Source organism: Globicephala melas, chromosome 15 (assembly GCF_963455315.2).
Source record: "Globicephala melas chromosome 15, mGloMel1.2, whole genome shotgun sequence".
Classification (NCBI taxonomy): domain Eukaryota; kingdom Metazoa; phylum Chordata; class Mammalia; order Artiodactyla; family Delphinidae; genus Globicephala; species Globicephala melas.
The window spans coordinates 85,984,421-86,003,251 of NC_083328.1; the positions used below are offsets into that span (position 1 = coordinate 85,984,421).

Consider the following 18,831-nt stretch of genomic DNA (forward strand, 5'->3'; position numbering starts at 1 on the left):
AGTGGGAGCCTGCAAGGCTCACGAGCAACCCCAGAGAGCCCCTGCCCCAGAGGGAAAGCCCACCTGGGAGCGCCCAGCCCTGGCCTTGGAGGACACACAGGCTGTGCAAGGGGCCAGGCGCGGTCAGGACCAGTGTCTTGACTCCATCCCAGGCCAGCAGGACAAGGTGAGGTGTTTCTTCTGCTACGGGGGTCTGCAGAGCTGGGAGCCAGGCGACGACCCCTGGACCGAGCATGCCAGGTGGTTCCCCAGGTATGGGCTCCGCGGGCCAGCCTCCCTTCCCCAGTCCCGGGGGTGTCGAGTCTCAGGGACCGCGGTGGGGGGGACTCTCTGGGGACGGCGCTTCTGCTATTTCTCCCTTGATGTTCAAGGGTCTGTCTCCAAAACAGCTTCCCAGCAAGCGCCCACCACCCCGGAGCCCCAGCTGCCCCCACAGGGGTGGGGGAAGCGGGGGCAGAAGGCAGAACCCCGGCCCAAGGGGTCCACGAGGCCAGACCTGGCCGGTGCGGGGGGTCCTCTGACAGCCCCAGCCCACTGCCCACTGCCCACGGGGCTTCCGAACTCACTTTCCTCAGGTGTGAGTTCCTGCTCCGGACAAAAGGAAGGGACTTTGTCTGCAGGGTCCAGGAGTCTTGTTGCCGCGTGCCGGGCTCCTGGGTGAGTTCTGCCTGCCCTAGGGCTCTGGGGGGTGGTGGCGGTAAGGGTCCCCCCGACCCCTGCTCCTCCGCCTACTTGGGGCACAGGTATTCTCTGGCTCCTTCCAGGACCGTTCAGAGGAACCAGAAGACGCAGGTCCCACCACCCCCTCAGGTGAGCCGGGACACGCAGCCTAAGCCTGGCTCCCTGGGGCACCTCCCTCCTGCCCTGTGGCCAAGCCGTTGGGTACCCCCCCAACACAGGACATTAGGGAGAGTGAAGGGTGCTGCCTGGGCTTGCTTCACGGGGGCTTCACACAGCCACTGCGTGTGTGTCCGGGGCTCTGCTACCCCTGCCTGGCCTCTGTGTGCACAGCCAACCCCGAGGCCAGCACAGGGGCGTGGGCGGGAGAGGCTGCCATGCACTGGGCAGCCTCTGCTGGGGTGGCAGCCAACCATGCGCGAGAGCCGACCGGCCTCCATCCCCAGCACAGAGGGGCCGGCGGCACGGAGCTCTGCTCTCAATCAGTGCCGGGTGGGGGGTGGGCGGGGCAGGGTTTGAGGGGCTCCAGGGTTCAGGTCCCGACTGTGCTCTCTGAGCCTCAGTGCCCTGAGCTGTGAAATGGGGCTGGTGCCAGCCTCCACTGGGATTAAACAGGGGTCTGTGTGTCGCCCCGGGAGCAGCGCCTGGCACGTAGTCGGGTTCTGTCCGTGGCTGCTTTGGTGATCAGGTTTCCATCTTCCCGGTGTGGCGGCACCTCTGACACAGGCCCTGGGAACACAGCCCTGACTCGGACATGGATGGAGTGGCTGTGATGGCCACAGGGCCCCTTGTGTTGAGGTGGCCCTGGTGATGTGCCACAGTGGCGGGCCGCTGCCTCTCTGCCGGGACCCCGAGGCCCTGGCCCCTGCCTGCCCTCGGTCCAGCACCCCTCGCCCTGCCTTGCAGATGCTGGGGGCGACCAGCAGCAGCCCGCCTGGAGCCAGTGCCCAGCAGTGCAGGCCGTGCTCCGGATGGGCTTCGGGCGGGGCCAGGTGCAAGGGCTGCTGCAGCGTAAGTACCGCCAAGGGGTGCCGACCGGCATGTCCACGTCGCAGCTGGTGGCCGACCTGCTCCAGGAAGAGGACGGGGGCCGGGAAGCAGGGGCCAGAGGTACCTCCACCTCTCTGGACCCCGCCCACCTCTCCTCTGGACCCTGCCCACCTCTCCCTGCTCACTGCCTCTGGGCACAGCCTTCCCTCGCCGCCCCCCCCCCCCGCCCCGGGGCCAGCCCGCAGCGTCCCGGGCCACAGCGAGAGGGGCTGGATGGGCCGAGCGTCCTGGTGGAGAGTGGGCTCTGGGATCCTGGTGTACCGTAGGTGGGGGAGCGGGCTGGTACTAGGGCTCACCTGTGGCCTGCTATCTCTGGCCAGGCCTCGTGTCCCCTGGGGACCTGGGCCTCACCCCTGTTCTATCTGCCCACAGCTCCTGTCCACCCAGGGCCCGAGCTGCCCACGTCCGGCAGAGAGGCCCAGGTGTCAGGCGCCAGGGAGGCAGGTGAGGGTGAGGGCCCACCTGGGGTGGGGGCGGGGCCGGCCCTCCTGCATCCCGCGGTGGGGGGCGGGCACTCCCGCTCTGGCCCGCCTCCCCATCGGCCAGTACAGAGGGTGGAGGTCAGGGTGTGGGGCGATGTCACAGGTCCCTGCTGTGGAGACCCAGGTGGAGCCCAGGCCGAGGGGGTGCCGGTGGCTCTCGAGGCCCCAGGAGCCCGGGACGCCGGCGTGGAGAAGCAGCTGCAGCGCCTGCGGGAGGAGCGGACGTGCAGGGTGTGCTTGGACCGCGCTGTGGCCGTCGTCTTCGTGCCCTGTGGCCACCTGGCCTGTGCCGAGTGCGCGCCCAGCCTGCAGCTGTGCCCCATCTGCAGGGCCCCCATCCGCAGCTGCGTGCGCACCTTCCTGTCCTAGGCCAGGTGAGCGCTCGGCCTGGACAGTGACCTCAAGCGCCGGCTCCTGAGATCCTGCTGCGGGGCCGATCCTGACAGACATTGCTAATCAACCCCATACCTTCCCCTGACGCTCAGATATTGGCTCTGAATCCTTCTCAGCACAGCACCCTGGGGGGCCACTACCACTCCGCTTAAGCGCATCTCTGCCTTGGTTTTCCTAGCGGTCAAGGGGGTAATTCCTCCTGTCCAGCTGGGCATACGTGGCAGCAGCCAGGCCAAGGGGAGGACGTCTTTGGAGGCGCGTGAAGAAATGCACGATGCCCTTGTTAGGAGAAAGCGCTGGGGTCTGCCTGAGCATAAGACCCCGATGGGGATCTCAGCCTGGGACCTGGGCCCAATGGAAATGCATGGTGGGTGGGGGAGGGGTGCGTGACGCTCCGATGCTCATGTGGGGGCAGGAGCCGTGCGCTTCTCAGGGTTCCCAAAGGCTCTGAGCCCCAAGGTCCCTCCAAGAATCCTCCGAGGGGAGAAGTGGGAAGGGAACTCCCTGGGGGCTGAGGGTCCCCAGCCGGGGGGAGAAGCCAACTGGAGCTGCCGCTTCGCCCTCCTCCCCACCAGGAGCTGTGAGCACTGGCCCCACGTGGGCACCCACTCGGTGGCTTGCTGAGCACGGCTGAGCTCGCGTCCAGCACTGACCAGTCCAGCGTGGAAGATGGAGCTGCAGGCGGCTTGGCGTGTGGGGTGGGGGGCCATTTCCCCTGTGTGTGTGGGTGCTTTGGAAGAGTCAGAATAAAGTGTGGGTTTTCCCTGGATGGTGCGCAGCACTCTGTTCCAGAACCACCAGCCCCCTCTCCACCACCTTGCCCCAGGCGTCTGTCCCCCCCCCCCCCCCCCCCCCCCCCCCGCCTGACCAGTAGGGCAGGTGAGGCCAGGCCCATTCCAGGCCATTCCCACCACCCCTTACCCTTCCCCCTTTCCCTTGTTCTTATCTTTTCAGCATTCTAAGGACTTTTAGAATGGACTAGCCTTGGGCTGCTTCTGAAACTGAACCTGTAATTGTCCCCCAAGGTCTTGCAGGGTAGGGAAGGTGGTCTGGAGGTCAGGTTCCTTTCCATCCTCTACTTGTGGGCACCTTGGGATACACTAGGACTGTTGCATCCCGGGGGCTCGAACAGTGCCCTCTTCTTGTCACCAGGAAGCCCTTGCCTTGTGGGCTCCTGGGCAAGCCCAGCCCTCACCCCGGGGGTCCCACCGGCCGCAGCACCTGGGGCCCTAACCCTAACTCCCACCGCGCTCAGGTGGAGGTCACCATGGGCTCACTGGACCCTCGTGGTGGGGTCACTCTTTCCCTGTCTCGCAGGCCCCTTGGCCAGCCCGCCCCCCTCCCGCCCCAGCACGGGTGTGTGCAGCCCCCGGGGGTCTGGCTGCCCTGGGGAGGGCATCTGAGGGATGGGGCTCCTTGGCCAGCAGCCCCAGGCCTGCTGTAGATGGAGTGCATTCCCAGTGCTACCGGAGGCCAGGGATGAGGTTTTTTCTCGTGTCTTTTTTTTTTTTTAGAAAAAGGAAACAAACTCTTTAGAAGTTGCAGCCGTCCCGGCCTGGTGCTGGCCCTGCCACCCTGGCTCACGTCCAGTCACCAGACCCTGGGGGCGCCTGCAAGGCCACGGGGGCGGGAAGGTCCGCTGCCTGGAGGCTCCTCACCGTCAGCATGGGTCACCGAAGCTGGAGGTCGTGGGGGCAGGTGGGGGGCGGGATGGGTGCTCTTCACCTATGCCACCGGCCGGCCTGTGGGGCAAGGTGGGGGGTGAGCAGGGGCAGAGAAGCGGAAGGAAGGCGCGGTCAGCGGGGCTGCTGTGCCCTCGTCCGTTGGAGAGCAAATGGGACAAAATCCAAGAAGGGGAGGGCTTCCTGGCCTTTGGAAAAGGGCGCGGGGAGGGGCCGGGCTTCTGCGAGGCCCGGCCAGGACCGGGACTCCCCACGCAGGCAGCTGGGGGCCTTGTCCCTGCAGAGCTGACTCTGGCCGCAGACATCTCGTTGGGGTTTGAGCCAGGGGGCTGGGAGCGGAGTGAGGGGCTCACCCTAGGTCCTTCTGGCTGCCCAGCTCCACGGCCAGGGGGAAAGCCCAGAGGCGTGTCCAGCCTGGCCAGTTCTCCCAGCTTGTGTGCCCAGGTCATCAACTCCCATATACCCTGCCCTGGCTCAGGGGTCTGAGCGAGGCCTCTCCTCCATCACGGGAGCTGGATGCCTGCTACCTCTGATGGCCCTTAGCTGACGTGGGGCCTCACTTATAGGGTAGAAGGACTGGGGGGCTACCAAGAGGGCCAGGGTCCCCAGGGATGGCCGCAGGTGTGGCCCTGAAGGGCAGGCTTGACTCTGAGGGCCTGGGTGAGACGGAGGAAGCACAGCTCTACCAGGAGAAGGACCACAGCCACCTCTGCTGACCCCGACTTTCAGGAATACATGTGGGCCAGGGCCCATGGCAAAGGCCGCTTCGGAGGAGGGGGGCCAGTGGCCCAGGCACCCCCACTGAGGCCTGGGGTGGTCAGGGCCGTCGACACTGCTTTTCAAGAGGGAAGAAGTCTGATCCTCCAAAAGTAGGAAACCAACTCCTCAAATTTCCTGCCACCGTGAGACCCAGGAAAATCGCTCTATCACTCTCCTGGGTGGTGGCCTCTCAGCGTCCCCTCAGCCCCGACTCCCACAGACTCTGCTGGGCACGGGGGCCGAGCCCCAGAGCCTCTGCACCCCACACCCGGCCCAGAGCTGGCACGGAGCAAATGGGAAAGTGGGGGATGGACAGACAGATGGATGATGGATGGACAGGCAGACAGACGCCTGGTGAGGTTTCCCCAAGGAGAGGAGCCTGGCGGCTATGCTACCTGGATTGGCCAGACCAGCGGGACAGGCTCTGCGGCCGTGCTTACAGGCACACCTGCTCGAACGAGAGGCTGGAGGGCTTTTCACTGACATGGCAGAGAGGAAATGGGTCAAATCCACCAATGAAATCAACTGAAAGAAACCAAGACCCAAATAAAACAAACCCAAACAATGGACGGGACAGCAGAGTGGAGAATGTTCCCAAATGCAAACACTCAGGAGGTGACGCAGAGGTGGGGGGGGGCCGCGGGCTGCCCAGACTGGAGAGCAGAGGGTGAATTCCCGCTGGGTGCAAAGCTTCAAAGGACGCTGGCGCTCTCAGTGGGGGGCTGTCCCAATCACAGCGCCTCAGAGCTGTGTCTGCACAGCACATGGGCGGCCGGGGCTTGCTGGGCAAAGCTAACACGTCTCTGAGCCCCAGTGCTGGCTCCCGTCCTAAAACGTTTTAATGTAACCAATACAGGAAGCCCCTTCTGTTTCCTCCCAGCCGGCTGTGGGCTGAGTGATGGTTTGGGGCCACCCAGCACCAGGACCGAGGGTAGCTGGGGGCTGGTCCAGGACTGAGTCTGGTCTCTGAAGGACACGTGGACCGCCTACCCCATGGCCACCTGACCTCTGGGAACAGAGGCTCTGAATTCTGATTCAGATCCCAGGGAAGGCTCTGCCCACAGGAGCTGTGGGCCCCCTGGGTGTGCCCAGCCCCGGCTCACCCCAGCGAGACCCCGTCTGAGCCTGGGGTAGTCAGGGCTGGCGAGGGCACCCGAGTGTTGATGCTGCAAATCAGAGGAAACGTCAGCAGGGTTCACGGGAGGGGGACGTGCGAACTCCCCTCAGATGCATCCCCGCTAGCACTGGGCCTGAAGGTGGGCCGCTTCCCAGCTGCAAGGGGGCACGGGGCAGGGGGACTTTCCTCTGTAGGTCAGAGCTCAGCCTTCCGCCTGTGACATCTGTGGGGATCGTGGGGGGCAGCTCCGCAGCACAGGAGCCCTCAGACTGGAGGAGCTGGGGTGCACTGACCCCTGGTGCCCACAGCCCAGGGCCTCCCCTGTCTCTGCTCAGGCCAGGACCTCCGTGGCACGGGGACCCATTTAAGAGGCCAGGTCCCAGGCCTCTGTGGCCAGCCCTCAGCTTCTCTTTCCCTCCCCCACTGCCTGATGGGGCCAGCAGGTCACTAACAGCATTCTGCAGGAGGCTGGTGGTCGCACACTTACAGCTGTCCTCCTCCTCGGTGACAACACTGACCACGTGGCAGGCACAGATGAAGCCCACAAGCTGAAAGACATGGAGACGTCACTCAGGGTGAGGCCCCGGAGCCACAGAAGCATCATCGTGGGACGTGGGCCCCCGCGCATCCTAACCACACGGCCACTGCCCCTCCTGGTCTCGGTGTCCTTGTCTGTAACACTGATCGAGGGGAGTGATCTGCCAGCCTCCTTAGCTCTGGAGTTCCAGGCGGCGTCCACTCCCCAGTGGGGCTGACCAAGCCCTTGCTTGAACGGGGGGGTGAGATGCAGAGAGAAGCCCTGGGAGACACATGACTGCAGCCTAAGGGTCCCCCAGGCTGACCGCGCCCCCACAGGCTGACACCCCTGTGACAGCCCAGCCATCCTCCCCAGCACCTCTCGCCGTAAGCAGACCACTGTCAGGTTTCTCCTCCTTGGGAAGCCATGGTAGAGAAGCTTCAAGACAGCCAAGCTCATGGTGTGCACGGCAGCGCAGGGGAGACAGACCGAGGACTTGGTGCAGCGGGCGACTCGGGGCAGAGTGGACGGGGCTGGAGTTGAGGGCCTGGCCTGGCAGATGTTCATTAGCCAGGCTCCTCAGAGGATGCTTGGACTTCAGGGCAAAGAGGACAGGCTTGCATTAAACCCCCGCAGAGGCCCGGGCACCAGGGCCACTGAAGCAGAAAGGGCTCCAGCTGAGACGGGGCAAGGCCGGCACTGCCCACAGCCCGGGTGATGGTGAGCATGGGGGAGGGGGAGTTATTCCATGCATGGTGTTTGCTGCATCCTCTCTGATGAGAACGAGGGGCAGCCCTGACCCGCGGCTGGGGCTGGCAGACAATGTACAGGGCGGCCCGGAGTGGGCAGCAGAGTGCATCGTGAAGCCACAGGCCTCATGGAAGGCCCACAGCCCCGTGTGCTCGCAGGGCCCTGGAGGGCAGCCCCGCCCCAGCTCATCCTGGAGGGGAGCCTCTTCCACAGAGGCTGGGAACCTGAGAGGTGGCCCAGGACGGCAAGGTCATGCCCTCTGGCCTCTCTCTGTGCTGTAGGTCAGCCCAGCATCCTCTGGGGCATCACCTATTGTCTTTGGTCACCCCCATAGCAAGCAGTGGTCTCGACCCTGAGGACATAGCACATAGTGAGGTTCCAATAGTGGTGGGTCAGAGGTGCCCCACCTGCCCCTGCAGGCGCTCCCTCCACATTCCCCACCCTGCATGGTGTGGCCAGTGTCCACCAGCGCCCTCCAGCTTGGGTTGGCCCGTGCGGAGCCCAGCAGGAAACTGGGGGGGGAGGGGGAGAAGAAGGGCTCATATCCCCCAGCCCCTTCTCTGCCAGCACAACTCCTGCCCACCTCCCTTCAGGCTGGGGTGGCAACAGGTCAGCCACGAGCCCCAGGGGAGGGGGATATCCCGTGGGGTCCCCGACACGGCACCTATGCTTAGAACAGCCCCTTCACCTGCCCCCGGGAATTAACCTGAGCCGAGTGCCTCATCACTGTCTTGCTGGGACCCTGACTGATCAGGGGAATAAGCAGAAAAGAGGTTTCGTGGGGGGTACCTGCCATGGAGGAGCTGCAGCGGGTCTTCTGAGAGAGGGTGGTGGGGTCTGTCTGTGGGGCAACCACAGCCGGGGCGGGGGGCAGGGGACAGGAAGCCAGCCAGTGGTGCAGCTTTAGGGGCAAAGGGCCACGGGAAGGAGAGACTGGCCTCCCATCAGCAGTGGCAAGACCTCAGGGGGGTTACTCTCACCGAAGAACAAGCCCAACAGCCTCCCTTGACGCCCCACATGCCTTGAAGGAGGAGACGGAGCTGGAAGGGCTCGGAAGCCCGTCCTTCCAGGCGGCAGGTCGGGGGTCTCCTCTGTGCCTGTCTCCCTGCCATTGCAAGGCAGACCTGAGCCGCCTCCCGACGCCCGAGAGCTGGCCGAGGTGCTGAAAACGCCTCCGCAGCCCCGCGCGCTGGGCGGGGCGCTGGGGGAGGCCGCCCCACCTGCCACACCTCTGCCCGCCTACCGCCCCTCCCAGGCCCCCTCGGGATCCGGCCCAGCTCCTCCCTGAGGCTCTCAGCCCTGCCCGTCCCGCCCCCCAGCACCGGCCGACTGTGCAGCCAAGGGTCTGCTGCTCCTGGACCCTCAAAAGCAAGCAGCAGAGGGCTGCCTGGTATCTAGAAGCCGGCATTTCACCGAAGACCTGCTGTATAGCACAGGGAACTCTACTCGATATTGTGTAATAACCCATACAGGAAAAGAATCTGAAAAAGAATGGATATATGTATACGTATAGCTGAACCACTTTGCTGTACATCTGAAACTGACACAGTGTTGTAAGTCAAATATACCCCAATATAAAATAAAAATTATATTAAAAAAAGAGGGCTTCCCTGGTGGCGCAGTGGTTGAGAGTCCGCCTGCCTATGCAGGGGATACGGGTTCGTGCCCCGGTCCGGGAAGATCCCACATGCCGCGGAGCGGCTGGGCCCGTGAGCCATGGCCTCTGGGCCTGCGCGTATGGAGCCTGTGCTCTGCAACAGGAGAGGCCACAGCAGTGAGAGGACCACGTACCCCCCCCCCAAAAAAAACCCCCATCCCTGCGGATGAAGGATAAAAGTGAGGAGTCTGTCTCTGCCATCACGTGCAGTCAGAAACGCCCAGGAGAATCCTCCTTTGTTCTTTTCCGCTTGCTTCCTGTTACCTTTTCACAGATTCTGTACGTGATTTCAGAAGCTCTGACCTGTATGCTTGGCAAGCGGTTCTTTCTCCTTTCGAGGAATGCACCCAGGTTCCCAAGTATTTTGGGAAAACCAGAGCCCTCTTTTTGCCTCAGTGAATGAGCCGTGGTGGGAGAGAGAATGTCCCAGCACCCGAGGGACTGGCAGCACCCAGATGCCCCAAAGTCTGGATTTCTGCAGGTCCTGCAAGAGCAGGAGGGGAGGGAGCCCTGGGAGCTCGAGAGGCACCCGAACTGTCACGTGTTTTCTGCCAGGGAAGGCATTAGACCTGGCATTCAGCTTCCAACGTCACCTGTTGGCGCAGAGCATCCGTGCTATAAACCCAGCATCCAGCCGGACACGGTGCTGTTGGCCTGCGAGCACCCAAGCAGTCAGGAGCCTCCAGGTCTGACCAGCGCCCTCCAGTGGCCGCACCCGTCCTGCCCGAGCCCTGGAGTCAGCCGGGGCGGCCAGCCACTGGCCCAGCCCGCTCCGGCCCTTCCCGTCTGACCACTTCTCTGGAGCTGCAGACAAAACACCCCATGCTCGACTAAGTTTGAATTTCAGATACAGAATGAAACCATTTTTAGTATGAGTAGCTCCCAAACGTGGCAGGGAACACGCTTACACTAAAACTTGCTGTTTCTCTGAAATTCACATTTCACTGGGCGTCCTGTATTTTTACTCGCGGAATCTACACCCCTACTCTCTATGCCGCGGGAGCAGAAGAGGCCAGCGTGCAGGCCAGGCTGGGTCTCCCCCGCCCCTGGCCCCCACGGTCGGATTGTCGGGTATGGAAACAGACGCTCTGACTTGGAGGAGGCTGTGGAGAAACTCCCAGGGCTCCTCCCCTGCCACGCTGCCTCCAGGGTGGGGGGTGGGGCTGCAGGAGCCTTCACCTTGATCCCCCTCAAGGAGGGTCCTACCTGCCTGCCCGACCCCACTGCATCATCAGAAGTTTCAGGTTCTGTCCCCTCGGTTCATCCCCACGCCAGCCCTGGGGTTGGAATTGGTTCTCAGCCCACTTTGCGGAGTGGGTGGCCCAGGCCACACAGGTTGGGGGGGGGTGCGGTTCCTTAACCTCTGGGCAGGGACGGTGTGAAGAGGGGCTCCCCGCCCCCTGCAGAGGACCTCCTCTGCCTCCACAGGAAAGGCTGAGACAGGGGCCCACAGCAGGATGAGCCCCTCCCCCTGCCCCACCTCCCCTCCCCCGCACTCACCGCCACCAGGATCTGCAGGGCGCTGTGCAGGGCCTCCACGCAGCCACGCTCCAGGGTGCAGCCGGTGCCTGGCACCAGGGCCTGGCTGTCCGGGGGACCCAGGCTGGCCATCGGCTCCCTGTGCACGCAGCCCGGGCCATGCTCATGCCACCAGGAGTGGTGCCGGGAGAGGCTGAAGGTCAGGAGCCCGCTGTCCTGGGGGAGGGGTGGGGGGTGGGGGTGGGACCAGGTCAGCACCAGGGACAGAGCCAAACCCCACCCACTGCGGCCCAGATGGGCTCCCTGAGAAGGTCAAGGGGTACTCTGCCCTCCCGCCTCCCCTGCCCCGGCCCCTTGGGCTCCAGCCGTCGGGAGCAGGGGGCACCAAGGCCCTCCCAGTCGTTCCCATGTAGGGAAGGCCTCCCTGTGCTTGCCACGGGCCCCGGCTCACACCTCGTCCTCCAGGAAGGCCTCCCTGCCCAGGACAGACCCCCAGGACACACTCTAACGGTGCCCTGGGCCCCTCCTTCGCATCTCAGGCCAACGCTGCCATTTCAGGTACATCTGAACTAACCTCTGTCTCCTCCACTGCTGCCCAGGTGTGGTCCCAGGAAGCAGGGGCCATCTGCCCCACTGCCCACCCGTGCCACCCCACTCCTGGCTCTTAGACTCCCCTCTGAGCTTTGGGCAAAGATGAAATGCAGTGCTTTGTGTGACGTGCCTGAATCAGCTGCGTAGGCAGGCTTTGCTCACACTGATGCTCCCAGAACATGGCTTGGGTGAGGTGTCCCCTCCCCTGCAGGGGGGACCTGGGGACTTTATCAGCATTTGAAGGAGCAGCCCAGAGGGTGGGCAGGGGCACGACATCCCCTCTGCCTGGCCGCCCCGGCGGTGTTCCCGCCTGCGCCCTTCTGCAAAGGCTGGTCTCTCTGCTCCTGCTCCGCAGCCCTGACTCTCCTTCCAGGTGCTGCCCAGGTTTCAGGCCGCCTCATCCAGGAAGCCTTCCCTGGTGCATCTACTACCAGCTGGAGACCACCTGCCAACCAATGCCCACAGCCCCTCGTCCATCCATCAGATCACTGATCTTTCCCCAAAACTTTACTGAGTTGCTGCTATGGGCCGGGACTGTTCAGGGTGCGAGGGAGAGAACCATGAAGAGACCCGGCCTCTGCCACCATCGGGGAGCCGCGCGATAAACAAGCAAACACATCCAGTGCCCCCGGGCCCTCGCCAAGATCCCCTCCGTTTGCGTGAGTTTCCCATGACTTAACTCACCTTTGAGAGGCCCCCCACTTCCAAGTAGAAGCAGATAATGAAGACGTTCCAGGTGACCCAGGCGGCCGCCCACACTGCGTACTGTGGAGACAAGAGAGGGCGGGGGAGGGGGGGAGGGAATGTGACTTTGCACCTCCCCCTTGGAGGACAAGGCCTCTGCAGGGTGGGGGGGCTCTGCTCCCCGAGTCTGGAGCCCAAGATGCTCCGTTTGGCAGAGGGCGTCCCTGAGCCCACCGGGACAAGGCTCCTGCCCCAGCAGGGCCGGGGAACACCTAGGAGATGGGGAACAGCGGGCTGGAGGGGGCCAGCACAGAGCACACTTCCCGAGCTTGGTGTCCTGGCCCAGAGGTGCCCGTGGCCCGTGCCACATGAACCAATGACAAGCAAGGGCAGAGCACCCCCAAAACCCACCCCAAAGATTGCCCCCAAGAGCTGCCTGCAGCGGGGAGGGCTGCCAGCCGGCACCTGCTTTCGTCAAGTTTTACTGAGACGCAGCCCCGCCCATCATGCGGCACTGCTCAGGCTGTGTCTGGGCCATGACAGGGCTGAGTACCTTCCACGAGACTGTGCGGCCTTCACAGGAGGGTTTGCTGCAAACCCTGATCCAGACCAATTATTCTGATCTGTGCCGAACGAAAATGCTACTCTGCTCAGCGCAAAACTTTCTGCGCATCATCTGAGCTTCTCCAGAGGCAGGACGGTCGGGGGCATGGGACCACAGGCAGGGAGGGGGTACTGAGACATGCTGGGTTCCAGTTCCGCCTTGGGCCCCTGGCAGGTGCTCTGCAGCTGTTTCCCAGAAGCAACCCGGAAGCCACAATGTCCAGGTCAGAACTCAGACGTCCAGGCTGTGGGAAGGTCCGAGCCTGGGGGTCTGTGCGGCTGAAATCCGGGCCTTTCCAGGTTTTCTCATGGCTTCCAGGAAATTACTGCCACTGAAGCGCTCCATGTCGGTCATCCCGGCCCCCCTGCCCACAGGAGAAGGGCCGAAGCAGAGCGGACTCACCACCACGATGTAGCGAGGCCGGTACTGGATGGTGCCGAAGAGCCCCAGGATGACCACGACAATGTGGGTGAAGGTGGCCAGGATGGGTGCCCACTGGTAGCCCAGGAAGTCGAACACCTGCCGCTCCAGGGCGGTGACCTAGGAGCAGGGCAGGCGTGTGAGGGGCGGCGGACCCCTGGGAGCCTCGGTCCTGCTCCTGCCTGATCGCCACCATCCAGCGCCCCCTGTGGTCTCGGCTATGCAACAAAAGTCTCCAAACAAGTCGACGGGCCTGGAAGCATCACCACGGGGGTGTCCCTCTGGGAACAAGCCCCCGCCCTCAGCTTCCTCACCTGCAGAACGGGAACACGGCGGCCGCTCTAAATTCGGGGGCTGCAGGGCCAGACAGCAAACGTGGGGCAGGAAGGTCAAGCGGGACACTGGGCTCCTTGGGCCCCCAGATCAGCACCCTCCCTGTCTGCGGGGTCTCTCACCGCTTTGGGGCCTCTCTTTCCAGGACGTTCCCACCGCTCCCCCGCTCTGTGGATGCCAACCCTGCAGGCTCGGCCGACAGAGGACCGATGCCAGGGGATCAGATGTGCCTAAGAAACCTGCCGTTTTATACGCAGGGGAGATGGACCAGATCTGAGCTTGGTCGTGACTTCAGAAAGCATTCCCTCATTCATTCATTCATTCACTCATCATGTTTGTGGGGCCGAGCTCATCACCAGGAGAAAGTACGACCGAAGCCACTGCACCCCAGATGCCATCCCATCTGTGTTCACGGCAAGGAAGGTGCGGCGAACAAGGGCAGAGAGGACCAGCACATCCCAGAGGACGGTGGCAGAGAAAGGACAGCAGATCAGCACGGCCCGTGGCTGCCCTGCACAATGTCCCCGTGGGCCACCGTGCGTCCAGCACTCATTGTCACTGCAGAGGCGAGAGAGCCATCTGGACCCAGAGCAGGTGGGCTCGGGGGCCATCCACTGAGCCCGGGGGTGTGGGGGACTCTGCAGGGCGGAGGAGGGAGGGGAGCCCCTCCCAGCAGGCAGCCTCAGGCGGGCATTGGAGAAGCCAGACTTCTCACAGCCGGGTGGGGGAGGCCACCGCATGCCCCTCCTCAGGACTGGATGGGCTGAGGCCAGCACAGCAGGGCTGGGAGAGAGGGGAGCGGGCGGGACGGGGCTGCGAGGGGTAGCCTCCCTCCCACGTGGCCCCCGGCACTGAAGGACAGAGCCCAGCCAGGTGAGCCTTTGTGGACTGGCCCTGTGGTCACCAGGCCCACTGGCCACAGAAGCCCCTACTGCAGCCCGGTGCTCGGCCCTCCCCTGACCACCCTCCTCTCCTCTGCTCCAGGCCTGTGTCCTGGAGCCCTCACGGGACCCCCGCCAGCCCCCAGGAAACAGCTGCTGTGGTGCATCCTGGGCACTGCCCAGCCACTGTGGTTGGCCTGGACCAGGTAATAGCTATTTCCAAGAGGTCTCGGGGAGGCGGCATTCCAAGCGTGTCCTCCGGGGGGGCTGGGGTCTGCCCTAGAAGACAGCTGGAGTGGGGAGTGGGGAGGCGGGAGCAGACCCACAACAGGGCATCCCATCAGGCAATTTCTAGCGGGATGGCGTCCCGCAGAAGGGTGGCCAGACAGGACCCCCAGGGAGAGGCGCCAGAATGCTCTTCCCCGACAGGAGGAAGCACACAGTAGGTACAGAGCCGCGGCGCAGAGTGGAGACCTTGGCAGTGAACTGGGCCAGCTTCAGGGCACAAGGATGAGCAGTCATTGAGCCCCCTCCCCAGTCCGCTGGACTGTGTCCAGGGAAGCCTCTTCCCTGGCGGGTGGGCGCCAGCAGCCCCCCCAGGCCTTCGGGGACACCCCACTTCAGGGATGCCCACGCCCTTTAGACAAAGTCTGAGCTCCCCGCGTGGGCTCGGGCCCTACCACCTGCCCCTCCCCCCCAACAGACCCTCACTGCCACGTCCCCGAAACCCTGCATCTCTCAACTCCCGGAGCCACACTCCTGCCTCACCTGGGTCCTCCGCATGCAGCTGTCTCTGCGGGAGCCCCACCACACGCACTTCTCCCCAGGTGCCTTGCATTCTCACACGCCTGCGACTCAGTCCACGCCGTGTCAACGTCAGCAGCGCTGACCCAGGACAGCAGGAGGGTCTGTCTGTCCGTCTGTCTACAGATGTCGCCTGGCCCCGAACGAGCCTCCTCGCCATGAGGGCTCAGCTGCCCCGTCTCGGCGTGGCCCCCGGTGCCCAGAGGGGGCCTGCACATTGAAACCCCCAATTACAGATTTGGGGCAAGGAGACAGGCATCCGAGGGCAGAGGGCCTGCCTCTGCTGCCCCACGAGAGCCCGGCCCCGCCCGACTGGGCAGTCGTGGGCTGGTGGACTCGACCCCACGCTGGCAGTCTCCACGGAGGACGGCCACGTGGGCCCTTGGCCGCAGATGAGGGCAGGGAGGGTGGATGGGCCAAGGTCCGAGGTGGTGCAAAAGGAGGGGGAGGGGCACACGTGAAAGGCCTACACTGTGGTGGGAAGCTCCGTGGGGCAGGGAAGAAGACATGCACATCCACACGCACACACATGCGCACACACGTGCACACACACGCACACACGAGCACACATGTGCACGCACACAGCCCTCGGGGCACAGCTGGCCAACAGCACCTGTTCTAGACACAGAATGAAATTTCAGTCTTAGCCCCAGGCCTCCCCTTGGTGCCCAGAAGCCCCTGACCAATGGGCAGGAACGCCTGCCCTGCTTGAAGTCGCCCGGGGTGCCATGCACGGGGCGGGGAGGCAGAGTGAGGGTGCCCCAGGTCCCCTTCCTACCCCACCCCGACCCATCACCGGCCGCCGGCACTGTCCTGTGAGGCCCAGACTCAGGGCCAGCCTGGCTGTGCATCCCTGCTGAAGTCTAAGTCTGAGGGGCGGCCCCCAGGGTCTGCTTGCCAGAGAGACCCCACAGCTGGCAGGGTGGGGCTGGTGGGGGTGTCTTTTTCGTTTCTAAGCCAAGGTACTGGAAGGCTCAGCTCTCTGCAGTGCCCCAGTGGCCTGCTCACTGGTCCCAAACCCCTCGCTGAGCCCTGGCTCCCATCAGAGCCAGGGCCCAGCCTGGGAAAGGGCCTCAGGGTGCTGCAGCTGGCCCAGAGTATTCTTCAGGGAGAGGGCTCTGAGATGTTCAGGTCTTTGTCCCATAGCTGGGTAACAGGAAAACTCACGCTTGTCAAAAAGAGAAAAGAAAGCAGAGGACTCCCCACAGGGCTTCCCCCTCGGCTCCCCCGCCCCGCCCCCCACAGGGACCAGAGCAGCGGGCGGCGTCAAACCTCTTCCTGCTCCGCTGCCCCCTGCACCCGGCGGAGGAGGGACAGGTGCACGGCCGGGACAGAAGGCCATTTGCAGCTGTCCGCTGCTCTTAGCTGTGGCCACTGGCCGCATGGGGACATAGCTCCGTCCCGGCTCGCCTGGCTGAGACTAAAGAGTCTGCAGGAAGCCCCCATCCAGGGAAACCCTGCTGCCCTCAAGCCTAGATAGCCCTTCCCCCACAGCTGTGGCCAGATCTCCAGAGGCCTGTGGTGGGCTCATCTGTGTACCGCCCACCACAAGACAGTGAGTGACACCGTTGCTCCAAGGCCCGGGATGGCTCCCTATTGCCAGTGGAGCAGCCCCTGGGCCTCATGCCTTCTGCAGGCCCGGGCTCTCTCTCAGCCTTATCTGTCCAGCAAAACCCCCCAGACCGCCCACCTCCCTCCTCACTCCCCACCACCCCTGCCCGTCGCTTCCACAGCACTGAGCCTGCTCCACAGGGAAGCTCCAGCAGCTCCTTCCTTCCTCCAGGCGGGCCTGTGTACCTCTGCCCCCTGCCAGCCTGGACAGAAGCCCTGTCCCCAGGCAAAGGACAGAACCCGCATCCGTGCATGGCCGTGGGTGCAGGAGGACTTCCTACTCACAGCCTCTTTGAAGCAAGCCCCTTCCTCCTCCGTGGCCCTCTAGCTCCAGAGAAAGCACCCTGCCAGCTGGGTTAGGAGCACACCCAGGGATCTTGGACAAAGCAGCATTTCCCTTTTAAGACCAGGGACCCAGGGGCTCACCAGCAACTCCTCCCCAGCCCAGGGGCCTCCACCTTTGTTTAGCCCCCACCCCCTAGGCAGCAGGAGCTCCTGAAGCTCCAAAGGCAGAACTGACACTTGGCAGAGGGATGCCCAAGTCCTCCAACAACGCTCTGCATCCAGAGGACCCAGCTCTGCACGCAGGCCGGACACAAAAGACAGGCAAGCACAGCCCTGAGCGGACACGAAAGACAGGGAAGCACAGCCCTGAGCACAGGCGCAACCTCTTCTCCGCCCCGGACTCTCCAGGCCAGGGCAAAGGGGAGGGGCCTCCTCCTCCAGTTTGGGGCGTCAGGGGTGGGCACGGCGGGGCTCACACACCCCTACACAGACACACCGGCAGACATGCAGACAGACACACACTCCCAAATTCACAAGCACCCTGGCCGCCAGGGGCTGTCAGGTCTCAGAAACTGGACTCCGCCGCTCACTCATTGCCTAGTGCTGGCTTCGGAAAGGGAACACACACAAACACACACACACACACGCACACACCTTCGCAACACTCCTTGCGCGCACAGCCGGGGCCACACATACCTTCCGACACGTGTGGACACCGCGCGCAGCGGCGCCCCTTCCCAGCCGCGCGCCCGGGACTTGGAGATCGCGGAGCCCGGCGCTCCCGCCGGGAGGGTTTTGTACCACGACAGGCACTTCCAACGGCTCCCCAGCACCTGCCGCGTCTCTCCGGACCCCGCGGCCGCCCCGCCCCGCGCCCCCAGCCCGGACTCCGCGCGCGCGCACACAAGACGGGGCGCGCCGGGGCGCACGGAGGGGCCGTCGGGGTCGCACATAGGGCGCTGGCTTCCCACCCCACCCGGACAGCGGGGAACTTCGGCCGCAGAAGCGTGCGGGTCCGAGCCATGCCCAGTCGGGAGCCCCCAGGGGCTGTCGCGGACCCAGCGGGCAGGGCTGACTGTGGGGATGGCGTCCGGATCCCCCAATGCGCTGGGACTGCCGGGCCCGAGGAGGGGTCGTCGCTCACCAGCTGGAAAGTGCAGAGGAAGATGAGCGTGCAGCGGCCGGAGCAGCAGCCCATGGTTCCGGCCCGGCCCGCCGGCGCCGCCTCTGCGAGTCTGGACCAGGTGCCACCAGCGCGCGGGACACCCGGCGCCTGGGCCCGCAGCTCCCGCCCTTCACTTTCCCCCACTCCCGCCCCCCCAGTCCCCGGCCCCCGGCCCCGCCCCACTCTGCAGCGTCCCTCCCCCCCATTGCAGGGCTCCGCCCCGCCTGGCCCGCGATCCCAGGTCCCCGAAGTCCCTGCCCCCCCGCCCCCCCCCCCCCCCCCCCCGCTGCAGTCCCGCCTCCGCCCCACAGACTCGAGATCACGGCCGGCCAGTTCCCACCCCGCAGCCCCAGCCAGTCCTCTGTCCCGCCCTGCTCGGCAGCCCCGGGTCCCCCAGCCCAGCCCCGCCCCGCCCCTCCGAATAACAGCTGCGCAGCGTCTCTCTCCCTCTCTAGCCCGACTCGCAGCCTCTGAGGGCTTGTGCCAGCTGGGGAGGGGGCGCGGGACCCCTTCTTAAAGGGGCGATGGCGCAGCTTGTCAGGCGGTGCGGAGCTGGAGGGGCTGCGCTGTGGCCCCAGGACAGACCCGGAGCTGCTGCAGACCTGCCCCATAGAGACCAGGATAACCCCCAGGATATCCTACCTCGACCCCCGCACCCGCACCTCCCGCGCTTGCCCCTGGCTCTCGTGTGACCCACCCACCCAACCTCCTTCCTAATGGGTCCCCGGGCACACTCCATCCCTGAGGCATCCTGGACTAGGTCAGGAGCTCCCAGGTCCCCCTGCAGGGGTGAAGACTCAAGAGGAGGAGGGGCAGGCTAGCCTACCAGGAGCTCACCTGCCCAGGCACTGCGGAGGGGCGGGGAGCAGGGTGGGGGGGGTGGCTGCAG

General features: G+C 64.7%; 1 protein-coding gene across 1 annotated transcript; it reads right to left on the bottom strand.

The window, feature by feature from the left end:
* Positions 1-4,263: 4,263 nt before the first annotated feature.
* NKAIN4 (sodium/potassium transporting ATPase interacting 4) lies at positions 4,264-17,975 on the bottom strand. The gene is made up of 7 exons (XM_030841633.2): positions 17,922-17,975; positions 12,846-12,983; positions 11,840-11,920; positions 10,586-10,780; positions 6,649-6,709; positions 5,485-5,569; positions 4,264-4,345 (listed from the first exon to the last, which is right to left on the bottom strand). Exons 1-7 carry the CDS (start codon positions 17,973-17,975, stop codon positions 4,264-4,266), a joined length of 696 nt encoding a protein of 231 aa, XP_030697493.1.
* Positions 17,976-18,831: the final 856 nt, after the last annotated feature.